General features: G+C 64.4%; 1 protein-coding gene across 1 annotated transcript; it reads left to right on the forward strand.

Moving 5' to 3' along the window:
• Window positions 1-2,549: 2,549 nt before the first annotated feature.
• Window positions 2,550-12,053, forward strand: LOC142026124 (sodium channel regulatory subunit beta-1-like). The gene is made up of 4 exons (XM_075018959.1): window positions 2,550-3,249; window positions 6,032-6,198; window positions 9,837-10,077; window positions 11,882-12,053. Exons 1-4 carry the CDS (start codon window positions 3,207-3,209, stop codon window positions 12,019-12,021), a joined length of 591 nt encoding a protein of 196 aa, XP_074875060.1. The 5' UTR covers window positions 2,550-3,206; the 3' UTR covers window positions 12,022-12,053.
• The last annotated feature ends 663 nt before the right edge of the window (window positions 12,054-12,716 follow it).

Below are 12,716 nucleotides of genomic sequence, written 5' to 3' on the forward strand. Positions count from 1 at the left end.
GCGGGGACGTTCACGGGGACAACCTTGGGGATGGGGGGACAGGTTGGGGATGGCCATGGGGACATAAGGACAACCTTGAGGGCATGGAAACGGCCATGGGGACAACCCTGGGGACATGGGGAGGTCCATAGGGATGATCTTGGAGACATGGGGACAATCTTGGGGACAACGTTGGGGACAACCCTGAGGACACAGAGAGGTCCATGGGGACAAGCTTAGAGACATGGAGATGTCCATAGGGATGATTCTGGGGACATGGGGACGTGAGGACAACCTTGGGGACATGGGGAGGTCCATGGAGACAACCGTGGGGACATGGGGAAGTCCATAGGGATGATCTTGGGGACATGGGGACAATCTTGGGGACATGGAGATGTCCAGAGGGATGATTTTGGGGATATGGGGACTTGAGGACAATCTTGGGGACAACGCTGGGGACATGAAGACAACCATGGGGACATGGGGGGCAGCCTGGGGGACACAGAGATGTCCATAGGGATGATCTGGGGGACATGGGGACATGAGGACAATCTTGGGGACATGGGGACAACCCTGGGGACACGGAGATGTCCATACGGATGATCTTGGGGACATGGGGACAACTGTGGGGACATGGGGAGGTCCATGGGGACTACTTTGGGGACATGAAGATGTCTATATAGATGATTTTGGGGACACGGGGACATGAGGACAGTCTTGGGGACAATCTTGGGGACAATGTTGGGGACGTGGGGACACAGGGAGGTCTATGGGGACAACCATGGGGACACAGAGATGTCCATAGGGATGATCTTGGGGACATGGGGACAACCTTGGGGACAGAGGGACAACTTGGAGATGTCCATGAGGACAACCTTGGGGACATGGAAACAGTCATGGGGACATGGAGATAGCCACAGGGATGATCCTGGGGACATGAGGACAATGTTGGGGACATGGAAATGGCCATGGGGACAACCTTGGGGACATGGGGAGGTCCATGGGGACAACCCTGGGGACACGGAGATGTCCATAGGGATGATCTTGGGGACAATCTTGGGGACAACGTTGGGGACATGAGGACAATCTTGGGGGACAACCTTGGGGACATGGAGATGCCCATGGGGATGATCTTGGGGACATGAGGACAATCTTGGGGCCATGGGGACAATCTTGGGGACAATGTTGGGGACATGAGGACAACCTCGGGGACATGGAGATGTCCAGAGGGATGATCTTGTGGACATGGGGAAAATGGGGACAACCGTGGGGACACGGGGACATGAGGACAATCTTGACGATCATCTTGGGGACATGAGGACAACCATGGGGACATGGAGATGTCCAGAGGGATGATCTTGGGGACATGGGGACGATGTTGGGGACACGGGGGCAACTGTGGGGACACAGGGACAGCCTGGGGGTGTCCATGGGGACATGAGGACAATCTTGGGGACATGGGGACAACCTTGGGGTCATGGGGAGGTCCATGGGGACAGCTTTGGGGACAGAGGGACAGCCTGGGGCTGTCCATGGGGACTTGAAGACAACCTTGGGGACATGGAAATGGCCATGGAGACAACCCTGGGGACATGGGGACAACCCTGGGGACATGGAGATGGCCATATGGATGGTCTCTTGGGGACATGGGGACAATCTTGGGGACATGGGGAGGTCCATGGGGACATGGAGATGTCCAGAGAGATGATCTTGGGGACATGGGGACAATGTTGGGGACAACGTTGGGGATATGGGGACAACCATGAGGACACGGGGAGGTCCATGAGGACAACCTTGGGGACACGGAGATGTCCAGAGGGATGATCTTGTGTCCATGGGGACATGAGGACAATCTTGGGGACCATCTTGGGGACACGGGGACAACCTGGGGGTGTCCATGGGGACATGAGGACAATCTTGGGGACCATCTTGGGGACATGAGGACAACCTTGGGGACACGGAGATGTCCATGGGGATGATCTTGGGGACATGGGGACAATCTTGGGGACATGGGGAGGTCCATGGGGACATGGAGATGTCCAGAGAAATGATCTTGGGGACATGGGGACAATCTTGGGGACCATCTTGGGGACATGGGGACAACCTTGGGGACACGGAGATGTCCATGGGGATGATCTTGGGGACATGGGGACAATCTTGGGGACATGGGGAGGTCCATGGGGACATGGAGATGTCCAGAGAAATGATCTTGGGGACATGGGGACAATCTTGGGGACCATCTTGGGGACATGGGGACAACCTTGGGGACACGGAGATGTCCAGAGGGATGATCTTGGGAACATGAGGACAATCTTGGGGACATGGGGAGGTCCATGGGGACAACGTTGAGGACACGGAGATGTCCATAGGGATGACCTTGGGGACAAGGGGACAATTTTGGGTCCGTGGGCACAACCGTGTGGACACGGAGGTGGCTTTTGGGGACACCACGACCCCCCCCCCTTGGGGGGACACGGGGTGGGGGTGGGTGGAGCTCCGAGCTTTGGCCACGCCCCTTGTTGCGTCACGGGCCGGCATTTCCCCCCCCCCCCCCCCCCCCCCCACTTTCCCCGGGCGCCGCACTGCGCCGGACTCGAGCCGAGCCGAAGCGGAGCCGGACCCGAGCCGAGCGCAGCCGAACCCGAGCCGAAGCCGAGCCGAGCGCAGCCGAACCCGAGCCGAAGCCGAGCCGAGCGCAGCCGAAGCGGAGCCGAAGCCCGGAGCCCCCTCCCCGGAGCGGGGCCGGCCATGCCTTGAACCGGCTTTTCCGTCCCGTCCCGGGTCGAGCTCCTCTCCTCGTCCGTCCCCTCCCATTCCCCGTTCCCCCCTCACCTCCGAGGGATCCCCGGTATCCGGCGGGGAAGGGGCCCATGGCCCCGGTTGGGGGCTGCGGGGGGACGGCGCGGCTCTGAGGAGAAAGAGCGGGAACGGCCGGCGGAGGAAACTTGGGACGGAGAGACCCGAACCCGGGGCGGAGAGACCCGAACCCGGGGCGGAGAGACCCGAACCCGGCCCGGACTGCGTCGAACTCTGCCGGAGAGACCCGAACCGGACGCGAACCGGACCCGAACCCGTCCGAAGAGGTCCGAGCCCGTCCGAAGAGGTCCGAACCTAGCCGAAGAGGTCCGAACCCCAGCCGTACCCGTCCGGAAAGAGCCGAACCGAGCCCGAACCCCTTTTCCGAAGACAGCCGAACCTACCCGAACCCGGCCCGAACCGGGCCCGCCATGTTGTTCCCCGGCCTCTCGCTCCTCTTCGGCCTCCTCATGGGTGAGTGCGGACGGGACGGGACCCCCCCCCAGTGTCCCCTGACCCCCCCAGTGTCCCCTGACCCCCCCAGTGTCCCTTTACCCCCCCAAAGTGTCCCCTGTCCCCCCCAGTGTCTCTTTACCCCCCCAAAGTGTCCCCTGTCCCCCCCAGTGTCCCCTGTCCCCCCCAAAGTGTCCCCTGTCCCCCCCAGTGTCCCTTTACCTCCCCAAAGTGTCCCCTGACCCCCCCCAGTGTCCCCTGACCCCCCCATAATGTCCCCTGACCCCCCCAGTGTCACTTATTCCCCCCCAGCATCCCCTGTCCCCCCCAAAGTGTCCCCTGTCCCCCCATAATGTCCCCTGTCCCCCCAAAGTGTCCCCTGTCCCCCCATAATATCCCCTGACCCCCCCAGTGTCACTTATTCCCCCCCAGTATCCCCTGTCCCCCCCCAGTGTCCCCTGTCCCCCTCCTGTCTCCTGTCCCCCCCCAAGAGTCCCCTTACCCCCCCTAAAGTGTCCCTTTACCCCCCAAAAGTGTCACCTCCCCCCCAGTATCCCCTGTCCCCCCCCAAGTGTCCCCTGTCCCCCCCATCCCCTATCCCCCCCCCAAAGTGTCCCTTTACCCCCAAAAGTGTGACCTGTCCCCTCAGTATCCCCTGTCCCCCCTCCCAGTGTCCCCTGTCCCCCCATCCCCTGTCCCCCCCCAAGTGTCCCCTAACCCCCCCCAAAGTGTCCCTTTCCCCCCCCAAAAGTGTCACCTCCCCCCCCCGGTGTCCCCTCTCCCCCCCCCCACTGTCACCCCCCCCCAGTGTCACCCAGTATCACATTCCCCCCCCCAGTATCACATTCCCCCCCCCAGTGCCACCCCCGCTGTCCCCCTTTCCCGGCCCCTGTCACCTCTGCAGCGTCACCCTTCCCCCCCCCGCGGTGTCACCTGTCTCTGCCGCAGTCCCTGTGCCACCCCCCCACTGTCACCCGTGGACCCTGTCACCCCCCCACTGTCACCAGTGGCCCCTGTCGTCCCCCCGCAGTGTCACCAGTGGCCCACATCCCCCCAAGTGCCACCCCAGTGTCCCCTGTCACCCCCCTGCAGTGCCACCCCAGTGTCCCCTGTCCCCCCCCACTGTCACCAGTGGCCCCTGTCGTCCCCCCCCGTGTCACCAGTGTCCCTGCCACCTCTAGAAGTGTCACCAGTGTCCCCTGTCACCCCCCCAGTGTCACCAGTGTCCCACATCCCCCTCAAGTGCCACCCCACTGTCCCCTGCCCCCCTGAGTGTCACCAGTGTCCCCTGTCCCCCCCGCAGTGTCACCAGTGTCCCACAACCCCCACAAGTGTCACCAGTGTCCCCTGCCCCCCAGAAGTGCCACCAGTGTCCCCTGTTGTCCCTCTGCAGTGTCACCAGTGTCCCCTGCCCCCCCAAGTGCCACCCCAGTGTCCCCTGTCACCCCCCCAGTGCCACCAGTGTCCCCTGCCCCCCAGAAGTGACATCAGTATCCCCTGTCCCCCCCAAAGTGCCACCAGTGTCCCCTGTCCCCCCAAGTGCCACCCCAGTGTCCCACATCCCCCTCAAGTGACACCCCACTGTCCCCTGTCCCCCCCCAAGTGCCACCAGTGTCCCCCGTCCTCCCACCAAAGTGCCACCCCAGTGTCCCCTGTTGTCCCCCCCAGTGCCACCAGTGTCCCACATCCCCCACAAGTGTCACCAGTGTCCCCTGTCCCCCCCAATTGCCACCCCAGTGTCCCCTGTCCTCCCCCATGTCACCAGTGTCCCCTGCCCCTGCAGAAGTGACACCAGTGTCTCCTGTCCTCCCACCAAAGTGCCACCAGTGTCCCCTGTCCCCCCCCAGTGTCACCAGTGTCCCCTGTCCCCCCCAAGTGCCACCCCAGTGTCCCCGTCCCCCTTTAAGTGCCACCAGTGTCCCCTGTCCTCCCCCAATTGCCACCCCACTGTCCCCTGTCACCCCCCCGCAGTGTCACCAGTGTCCCCCACCACCCCTAGAAGTGTCACCAGTGTCCCCTGTCGTCCCTCCCCAGTGTCCCCTGTCCCCCCCAAGTGCCACCCCAGTGTCCCCTGTCCCCCCCAAGTGCCACCAGTGTCCCCTGTCCCCCCCCAAGTGCCACCAGTGGCCCTTTCCCCCCCCAGTGTCACCAGTGGCCCCTGTCCCCCCCAAGTGCCACCAGTGTCCTCTGTCCTCCCCCCCAGTGTCACCAGTGGCCCCTGTCCCCCCCAAGTGCCACCAGTGTCCTCTGTCCTCCCCCCCAGTGTCACCAGTGTCCCCTGTCACACCCCCGCAATGTCACCAGTGTCCCCTGTTGTCCCCCCCAAGTGCCACCAGTGTCCCCTGTTGTCCCCCCCCAGTGTCACCAGTGTCCCCTGTTGTCCCCCCCAAGTGCCACCAGTGTCCCCTGTTGTCCCCCCCAGTGTCACCAGTGTCCCCTGTCCCCCCCAAGTGCCACCAGTGTCCCCTGTTGTCCCCCCCAGTGTCACCAGTGTCCCACATCCCCTACAAGTGACACCCCAGTATCCCCTGTCCCCCCCCAAGTTCCACCCCAGTGTCCCCTGTCCCCCCCCAGTGTCACCAGTGTCCCCTGTCCCCCCCCAGTTGCCACCCCAGTGTCCCCCATCCCCAGTTTGGCGGGGGGACGACGACTGGGGCTGCCCCAATATCCCCCCCCTTTTACAATGGGGGGGTGACCCCACTTTTTAGGGGACTGGGGGGGCTGTGTCACCCCCCCCCCAAATTTTTGGGGCTCCCCCAGATTTGGGGGTGACCCCCTCGTGTGTCCCCCCCCCTCCCCACAGCCGGGGGGGCGCGGGGGGGTTGCGTGGAGGTGGCTTCGGGGACGGAGGCGGTTTTGGGGGCCCCCTTCCGCCTGCTCTGCATCGCCTGCAAGCGCCGCAGCGAGACCACCGCCGAGGCCGAGAGCGAGTGGTTCTTCCGCCCCGAGGGGGCGCCCCATTTCCAGAAGGTACTGGGAGGCGCTGGGAAGGGCGCTGGGACGGACTGGGAGGGGCTGGGAGGGTGGTAAGGGGGTGCTGGGAGGCGCTGGGGTGGTTTAGGGGGGCACTGAGGGGGGCTGGGAGGCACTAGGGGGTTAGCGGGAGGGAACTGGGAGTACTGGGAGGGCACTGGGGGGGACTGGGAGGGCACTGGGAGGCGCTGGGAGGGTGGTAAGGGGGTGCTGGGAGGTGCTGGGACGGTTTAGGGGGGCACTGAGAGGCACTAGGGGGCACTGGGAGGGAACTGGGGAGTACTGGGGGGGACTGGGTGGGACTGGGAGGGGCTGGGAGGGCAGTAAGGGGGTGTTGGGAGGCGCTGGGATGGTTTAGGGGGGCACTGAGGGGCTCTGGGAAGCACTAGGGGGTTAGCGGGAGGGAACTGGGGAGTACTGGGAGGGAACTGGGGATTACTGGGAGGGAACTGGGGATTACTGGGAGGGCACTGGGGGGGACTGGGAGGGCACTGGGAGGCGCTGGGAGGGTGGTAAGGGGGTGCTGGGAGGCGCTGGGACGGTTTAGGGGGGCACTGAGAGGCACTGGGGGACACTGGGAGGGCAGTAGGGGGCACTGGGGAGTACTGGGAGGGCACTGGGGGGACTGGGAGGGTGGTAAGGGGGTGCTGGGAGGCGGTGGGATGGTTTAGGGGGGCACTGGGGGGCTCTGGGAGGACACTGGGAGGGCACTGGGGGGTACTGGGAGGGCACTGGGGGGACTGGGAGGCGCTGGGAGGGTGGTAAGGGGGTGCTGGGAGGCGCTGGGAAGGTTTGGGGGGGCACTGAGGGGCTCTGGGAGGCACTAGGGGGTTAGCGGGAGGCACTGGGGGGGACTGGGAGTACTGGGAGGGAACTGGGGCGTACTGGGAGGCACTGGGGGACTGGGAGGCGCTGGGAAGGGCGCTGGGAGGCACTGGGAGGGTCTGGGAGGGTGGTAAGGGGGTGCTGGGAGGCGCTGGGATGGTTTAGGGGGGCACTGGGGGGTAGTGGGAGGGCACTGGGGGGTACTGGGAGGGAACTGGGGAATACTGGGAGGGCACTGGGAGGGGCTAGGAGGTGCTGGGAGGGTGGTAAGGGGGTGCTGGGAGGCGCTGGGATGGTTTAGGGGGGCACTGGGGGGCTCTGAGAGGCACTGGGCAGTACTGGGAGGGCAGTAGGGTGGTGCTGGGGGGGCACTGGGAGTGATTGGAGGGGACTGGGAGGACATTAGGGTTACTGGGAGGCACTGGGAGGATATTGTGGGGGTGCTGAGAGGGACTGGGAGGGTAGTAAGGGGTTACTGGGAGGCACTGGGTGTTACTGGGAGACACTGGGAAGGGCGCTGGGAGGTGCTGGGAGGTACTGGGAGGGGGAGTACTGGGAGGGCATTGGGAGGGAACTGGGGAGTACTGGGAGGGCACTGGGGGGGACTGGGAGGGCACTTGGGAGGGGTTGGGGAGGGTAGTAAGGGGGTGCTGGGAGGCGCTGGAGTGGTTTAGGGAAGCACTGGGGAGTACTGGGAGGGCACTGGGGCGGACTGGGAGGGCAGTAGAGGGGTACTGGGAGGGACTGGGGGGGACTGGGAGTGATTGGAGGGGACTGGGAGGACATTAGGGGTGCTGGGAGGTACTGGGAGGAGATTGGGGGGCACTGGGAGGCACTGGGGGGTACTGGGAGGGCACTGGGGTGTACTGGGAAGCACTGTCGGAGACTGGGAGGACAGTAGCAGGGTGCTGGGAGGGACTGGGAGGCACTGGGAGGGCATTAGGGGAGTGCTGAGGAGGACTGGGGGTTACTGGGAGGGACTGGGAGGCACCTGGGGGGACACTGGGAGGGCAGGAGCGGGACTGGGAGGCACTGGAGGGCGCTTGGGGGCTACTGGGAGGGACTGGAAGTCACTGGGAGGGACTGGGAGCGCGTTATGGAGGGTGCTGGGGGCATTACAGGGGCACTGGGAGGGACTGGGACAAACTGGAGGGGTACGGGGGGGGGACTGGTGGGGTGCTGGGAGGGACTGGGGGCACTGGGGGGTCGTTGGGGGGCACTGGGAGGGACTGGGGAGTACTGGGGACACTGGGGAGACACGGGGGAACACTGGGGGATACTGGGGAGATGCTGAGAGGCACTGGGTGCTACTGGGGGATACTGGGAGGCACTGGGGGGTACTGAGGGGCACTGGGGGCTACTGGAGCAATACTGGGGGGTACTGGTGAGGTACTGGGAGACACTGGGGAGACTCTGGCGGCTACTGGGGGATACTGGGGAGGTGCTAGGGGGCACTGGGAGGCACTGGAGAGATACTGGGGGGATACTGGGAGGCACTGGGAGGCATTGGTGGGTACTGGGAGGCCCTGAGGGTTACTGGGGAGATACTGGGGGGTACTGGAAGTCACTGGGGAGGTACTGGGAGGCCCTGAGGGTTACTGGGGAGGTCCTGGGGGGATACTGGGTGGCACTGGGAGACACTGGTCAGCCCTGAGGGTTACTGGGGAGATACTGGGGAGGTCCTGGGGGGCTACTGGAGGGTCCTGGAGATGTGCTGGTGGGATACTGGGAGGCACTGGGGATACTGGTTGGCCCTGAGAGTTACTGGAAAGGTACTGGGAGACGCTGAGGGTTACTGGAGAGATACTGGTCGGCCCTAAATGTTACTGGAATGATACTGGTCAGCCCTGAGGGATACTGGGGAGATACTGGGAGGCCCTGAGGGTTACTGGTGAGGTACTGGGAGACACTGAGGGTTATGGGAAAGGTACTGGGAGACACTGAGGGTTACTGGAAAGGTACTGGTCGGCCCCAAGTGTTACTGGAAAGATACTGGTCGGCCCCGAGGGTTACTGGAGAGATACTGGTTGGCCTTGATGGTTACTGGAAAGGTACTGGTTGGCCCTAAGTGTTACTGGAAAGGTACTGGGAGACAGTGAGGGTTACTGGAAAGGTACTGGATGGCCCCGAGGGTTACTGGAGAGATACTGGTTGGCCCTGAATGTTACTGGAGAGATACTGGTCGGCCCTGAGGGTTACTGGTGAGGTACTGGGAGACACTGAGGGTTACTGGAGAGATACTGGTCGGCCCCAAGTGTTACTGGAAAGATACTGGTCGGCCCAGAGGGTTACTGGAGAGATACTGGTTGGCCCCGAGGGTTACTGGTGAGGTACTGGGAGACACTGAGGGTTACTGGAAAGGTACTGGTCAGCCCCAAGCGTTACTGGAAAGGTACTGGTCAGCCCTGAGGATTACTGGAAAGGTACTGGGAGACACTGAGGCTTACTGGAAAGGTACTGGATGGCCCCGAGGGTTACTGGAGAGATACTGGTTGGCCCTGAATGTTACTGGAAAGATACTGGTTGGCCCTGAGGGTTACTGGTGAGGTACTGGTTGGCCCTGAGGGTTACTGGAAAGGTACTGGGAGATGCTGAGTGTTACTGGAAAAGTACTGGTTGGCCCCGAGGCTTACTGGCAAGGTACTGGGAGACATTGAGGGTTACTGGAGAGATACTGGTCGGCCCTAAATGTTACTGGAGAGATACTGGTCGGCCCCGAGGCTTACAGGGAAGGTACCGGGAGCAGCCGGGCGCCTCCCCCCGGGCCACAGCCCGGTCCCAGCGCCCTCCCGCCGCTCGCCCCGGCGCAGATCCTGCACTACCACCCGGAGGAGGGCCAGTGGGTGGCCCCGGGCCCCTTCGCGGGGGTGCTGGCCTGGAACGGCTCGCAGGGCACGCGGGACCTGCAGGACCTCTCGGTGCGCCTGGAGGCCGTGGGGCGGCCCCACGCCGGCCTCTACGTCTGCCGCCTCCGCCGCAACCTCACCTTCGAGGGCTACGTCTACAGCCTGGCCCGCAACAAGACCCTGCGGCTGGCCGTCGTCGAGAGCGGTGGGTGGGGCTGCGGGGCGGGGCTGGGGGGGGCGGGGCTTGAGGGGGTGGGGCCGGGGTGGGGCTGGGAGGTGGTGGGGAAGGGGGAAGGGGAGGGGGTAGGGGGGTGGAAAGGGGATGAGGGGGTGTGGCTTGGAGCAGGGGGCGGGGTTTGGGAGGGGCGGGGCTTGGGGTGGGTGGGGCTTGAGGGGGTGGGGCTGGGAGGGGGGAAGGGGGAAGGGGATGGGCTAGGGGAATGGAGAGGGATTGAGGGGGTGGGGCTGGGGGTAGGGAGGCGTGGCTTGAGGCAAGGGGGCGTGGCTTGGGGGGGCGGGGTTGGGGTGGGTGGGGCTTGGGGTAGGGCCGGGGTGAGGCTGGGAGGAGGAGGGAAGGGGGGTAGGGGTTGGGGTAGCGGGGATGGAAAGGGGGTGAGGGGGCGTGGTTTGGGGCAGAGGGTGGGGTTTTGGGGTGGGGCGTGGCTTGGAGGGGGTGGGGCTTGGGGTGGGGCCGGGGTGAGGCTGGGAGGAGGGGGGAAGGGGGTGAGGGGATGGGGTAGGGGTGATGGAGGGGGGTTGAGGGCGTGGGGTTTGGGGTAGGGGGCGTGGCTTGAGGGGGCGGGGTTCGAGGTGGGTGGGGCTAGGGGTAGGGCCGGGAGGGGGCTGGGAGGAGGTGGGAAGGGGGGAAGGGGATGCGGTAGCGGAGGTGGAAAGGGGGTGAGGGGGCGTGGTTTGGGGGCAGGGGGCGTGGCTTGGGCGTGGCTGGGGTGGGGCTTGAGGGGGTGGGGCTGGGAGGAGGGGGGAAGGGGTTGGGGGAGGGGGTATGGAGGGGGGTTGAGGGGGTGGTGTGTAGAGCAGGGAGGCGTGGCTTGGGGCAGGGGGCGGGGTTTGGGGGTGGGGGCGTGGCTTTAGGTTGGGAGTGGCTTGGGGTGGGGTCGAAGTGGGGCTGGGAGGGGGGGAAGGGAGGGGGTACGGAGGGGCATGAGGGGGCAGGGTGTAATGCAGGGGCGTGGCTTGTGGCAGGGGGCGTGGTTATGGAAGGGGCGTCGCTTGGGCGGGGTTTGTGGGTGTGGCTTTGGAGGGGCATGGGTGGGGGAGGGGTGAGGGTGTGAGGTGGTGGGAGAGAGGTTGAGGGGGCGGAGTTAGGGCAGGGGGCGTGGCTTGGGGAGGGGCTTGAGAGGGGAGGGGGTTGGGGTGACTGGAATGGGGCAAGGAGGTGGTTTGAGGGGGCGGGGTTTAATTCAGGGGGCGTGGTTTGGGAGGGGAGTTGAGTGGAGATGGGGTGGTGGGGTGGTGCTTGGGGCGTGGCTTAGCAAGGGGGCGTGGCTAGGGGCTGGGCTTGTGGCATTAGAAGGGAGAGGGGAAAGGAGGTGGGGTTGAGGGGCGGAGCTTAATAGGGGGTGTGGCTTACGGGGGCGGGGCTGGGGATGGGCTTGTGGCATTAGAAGGAGGTGGGGTTGAGGGGCGTGGCTTAGTAAGGGGCGTGGCTTAGGAGGGGCGGGGTCCAGCAGGAAGAAGTGGGTGGGGTGAGTGGCACGGGGGGCGTGCCCTGCCGCGAGTGGGAGGGGCTAAGCGGTGGGGGGTTGTGGTTTTGGGTTTTTGTTGGTTTTTTTTTTCCTCCCCCCCGTCGGGGCCGCGGGTTCGAATCCCCGGTGGGGCCGGGGGGGGGTTGTTGGGGTTTTTTTTGTTTTTTTTTTTTCTTCCCCCCATCGGGGCCGCGGGTTCGAATCCCCGGTGGGGCCGGTGGGGGTTTGTTGGGGTTTTTTTTGGTTTTTTTTTTCTCCCCCCCCGTCGGGGCCGCGGGTTCGAATCCCCGGTGGGGCCGTCAGCGCGGCGGGACCTGGCGTCCATCGTGTCGGAGATCCTGATGTACGTCCTGATCGTGGTGCTCACCCTCTGGCTGGCCGCCGAGATGCTCTACTGCTACCGCAAAGTGGCGGCCGCCGCCCCGCCCCCCGACAGCGCGTGAGTGGGCGGGGACAGGGCGGGGTGGGGTGGGGCCGGGGGGGGGAGAGGGAGGGGCTGGGGGGGTATGGGAGGCAATATGGGGGGGGTTATAGGGGGTATGGGGGGGTATAGGGGGTGTAATACGGGGGGATGGTGGGGAATAGGGGTGTAAAAGGGGGGTATAGGGGGGTATCGGGGTGTAGTAGGGGGGTATAGGGGTGCAAGAAGGGGGGAAGGGGGTGTAATAGGGGGGTATGGGGGGGAATAGGGGTGCAAGAAGGGGGTAAAGGGATGCAAGAAGGGGGTAAGGGGGTGAAATAGGGGGAATAGGGGTGCAAGAAGAGGGTAAGGGGGTGTAATAAGGGGATATGGGGGGAATAGGGGTGTAAGAAGGGGGTAAAGGGGTGTAATAGCGGGTAAGGAGGGGAATAGGGGTGCAAGAAGCGGGTATAGGGGTGCAAGAAGGGGGGAAGGGGGTGTAATAGGGCGAATAAGGGTGCAAGAAGGGGGTAAGGGGGTGTAATAAGGGGATATGGGGGGTATAGGGGTGCAAGAAGGGGGTAAAGGGGTGTAATAGGGGAGTATGGGGGGGAATAGGGGTGCAAGAAGAGGGTAAGGGGGTGTAAAAAGGGGATATGGGGGGAATAGGGGTGTAAGAAGGGGGTAAAGGGGTGTAATAGGGGGTATGGGGGAATAGGGGTGCAAGAAGCGGGTATA

This window comes from Buteo buteo, chromosome 31, assembly GCF_964188355.1.
Source record: "Buteo buteo chromosome 31, bButBut1.hap1.1, whole genome shotgun sequence".
NCBI lineage: Eukaryota > Metazoa > Chordata > Aves > Accipitriformes > Accipitridae > Buteo > Buteo buteo.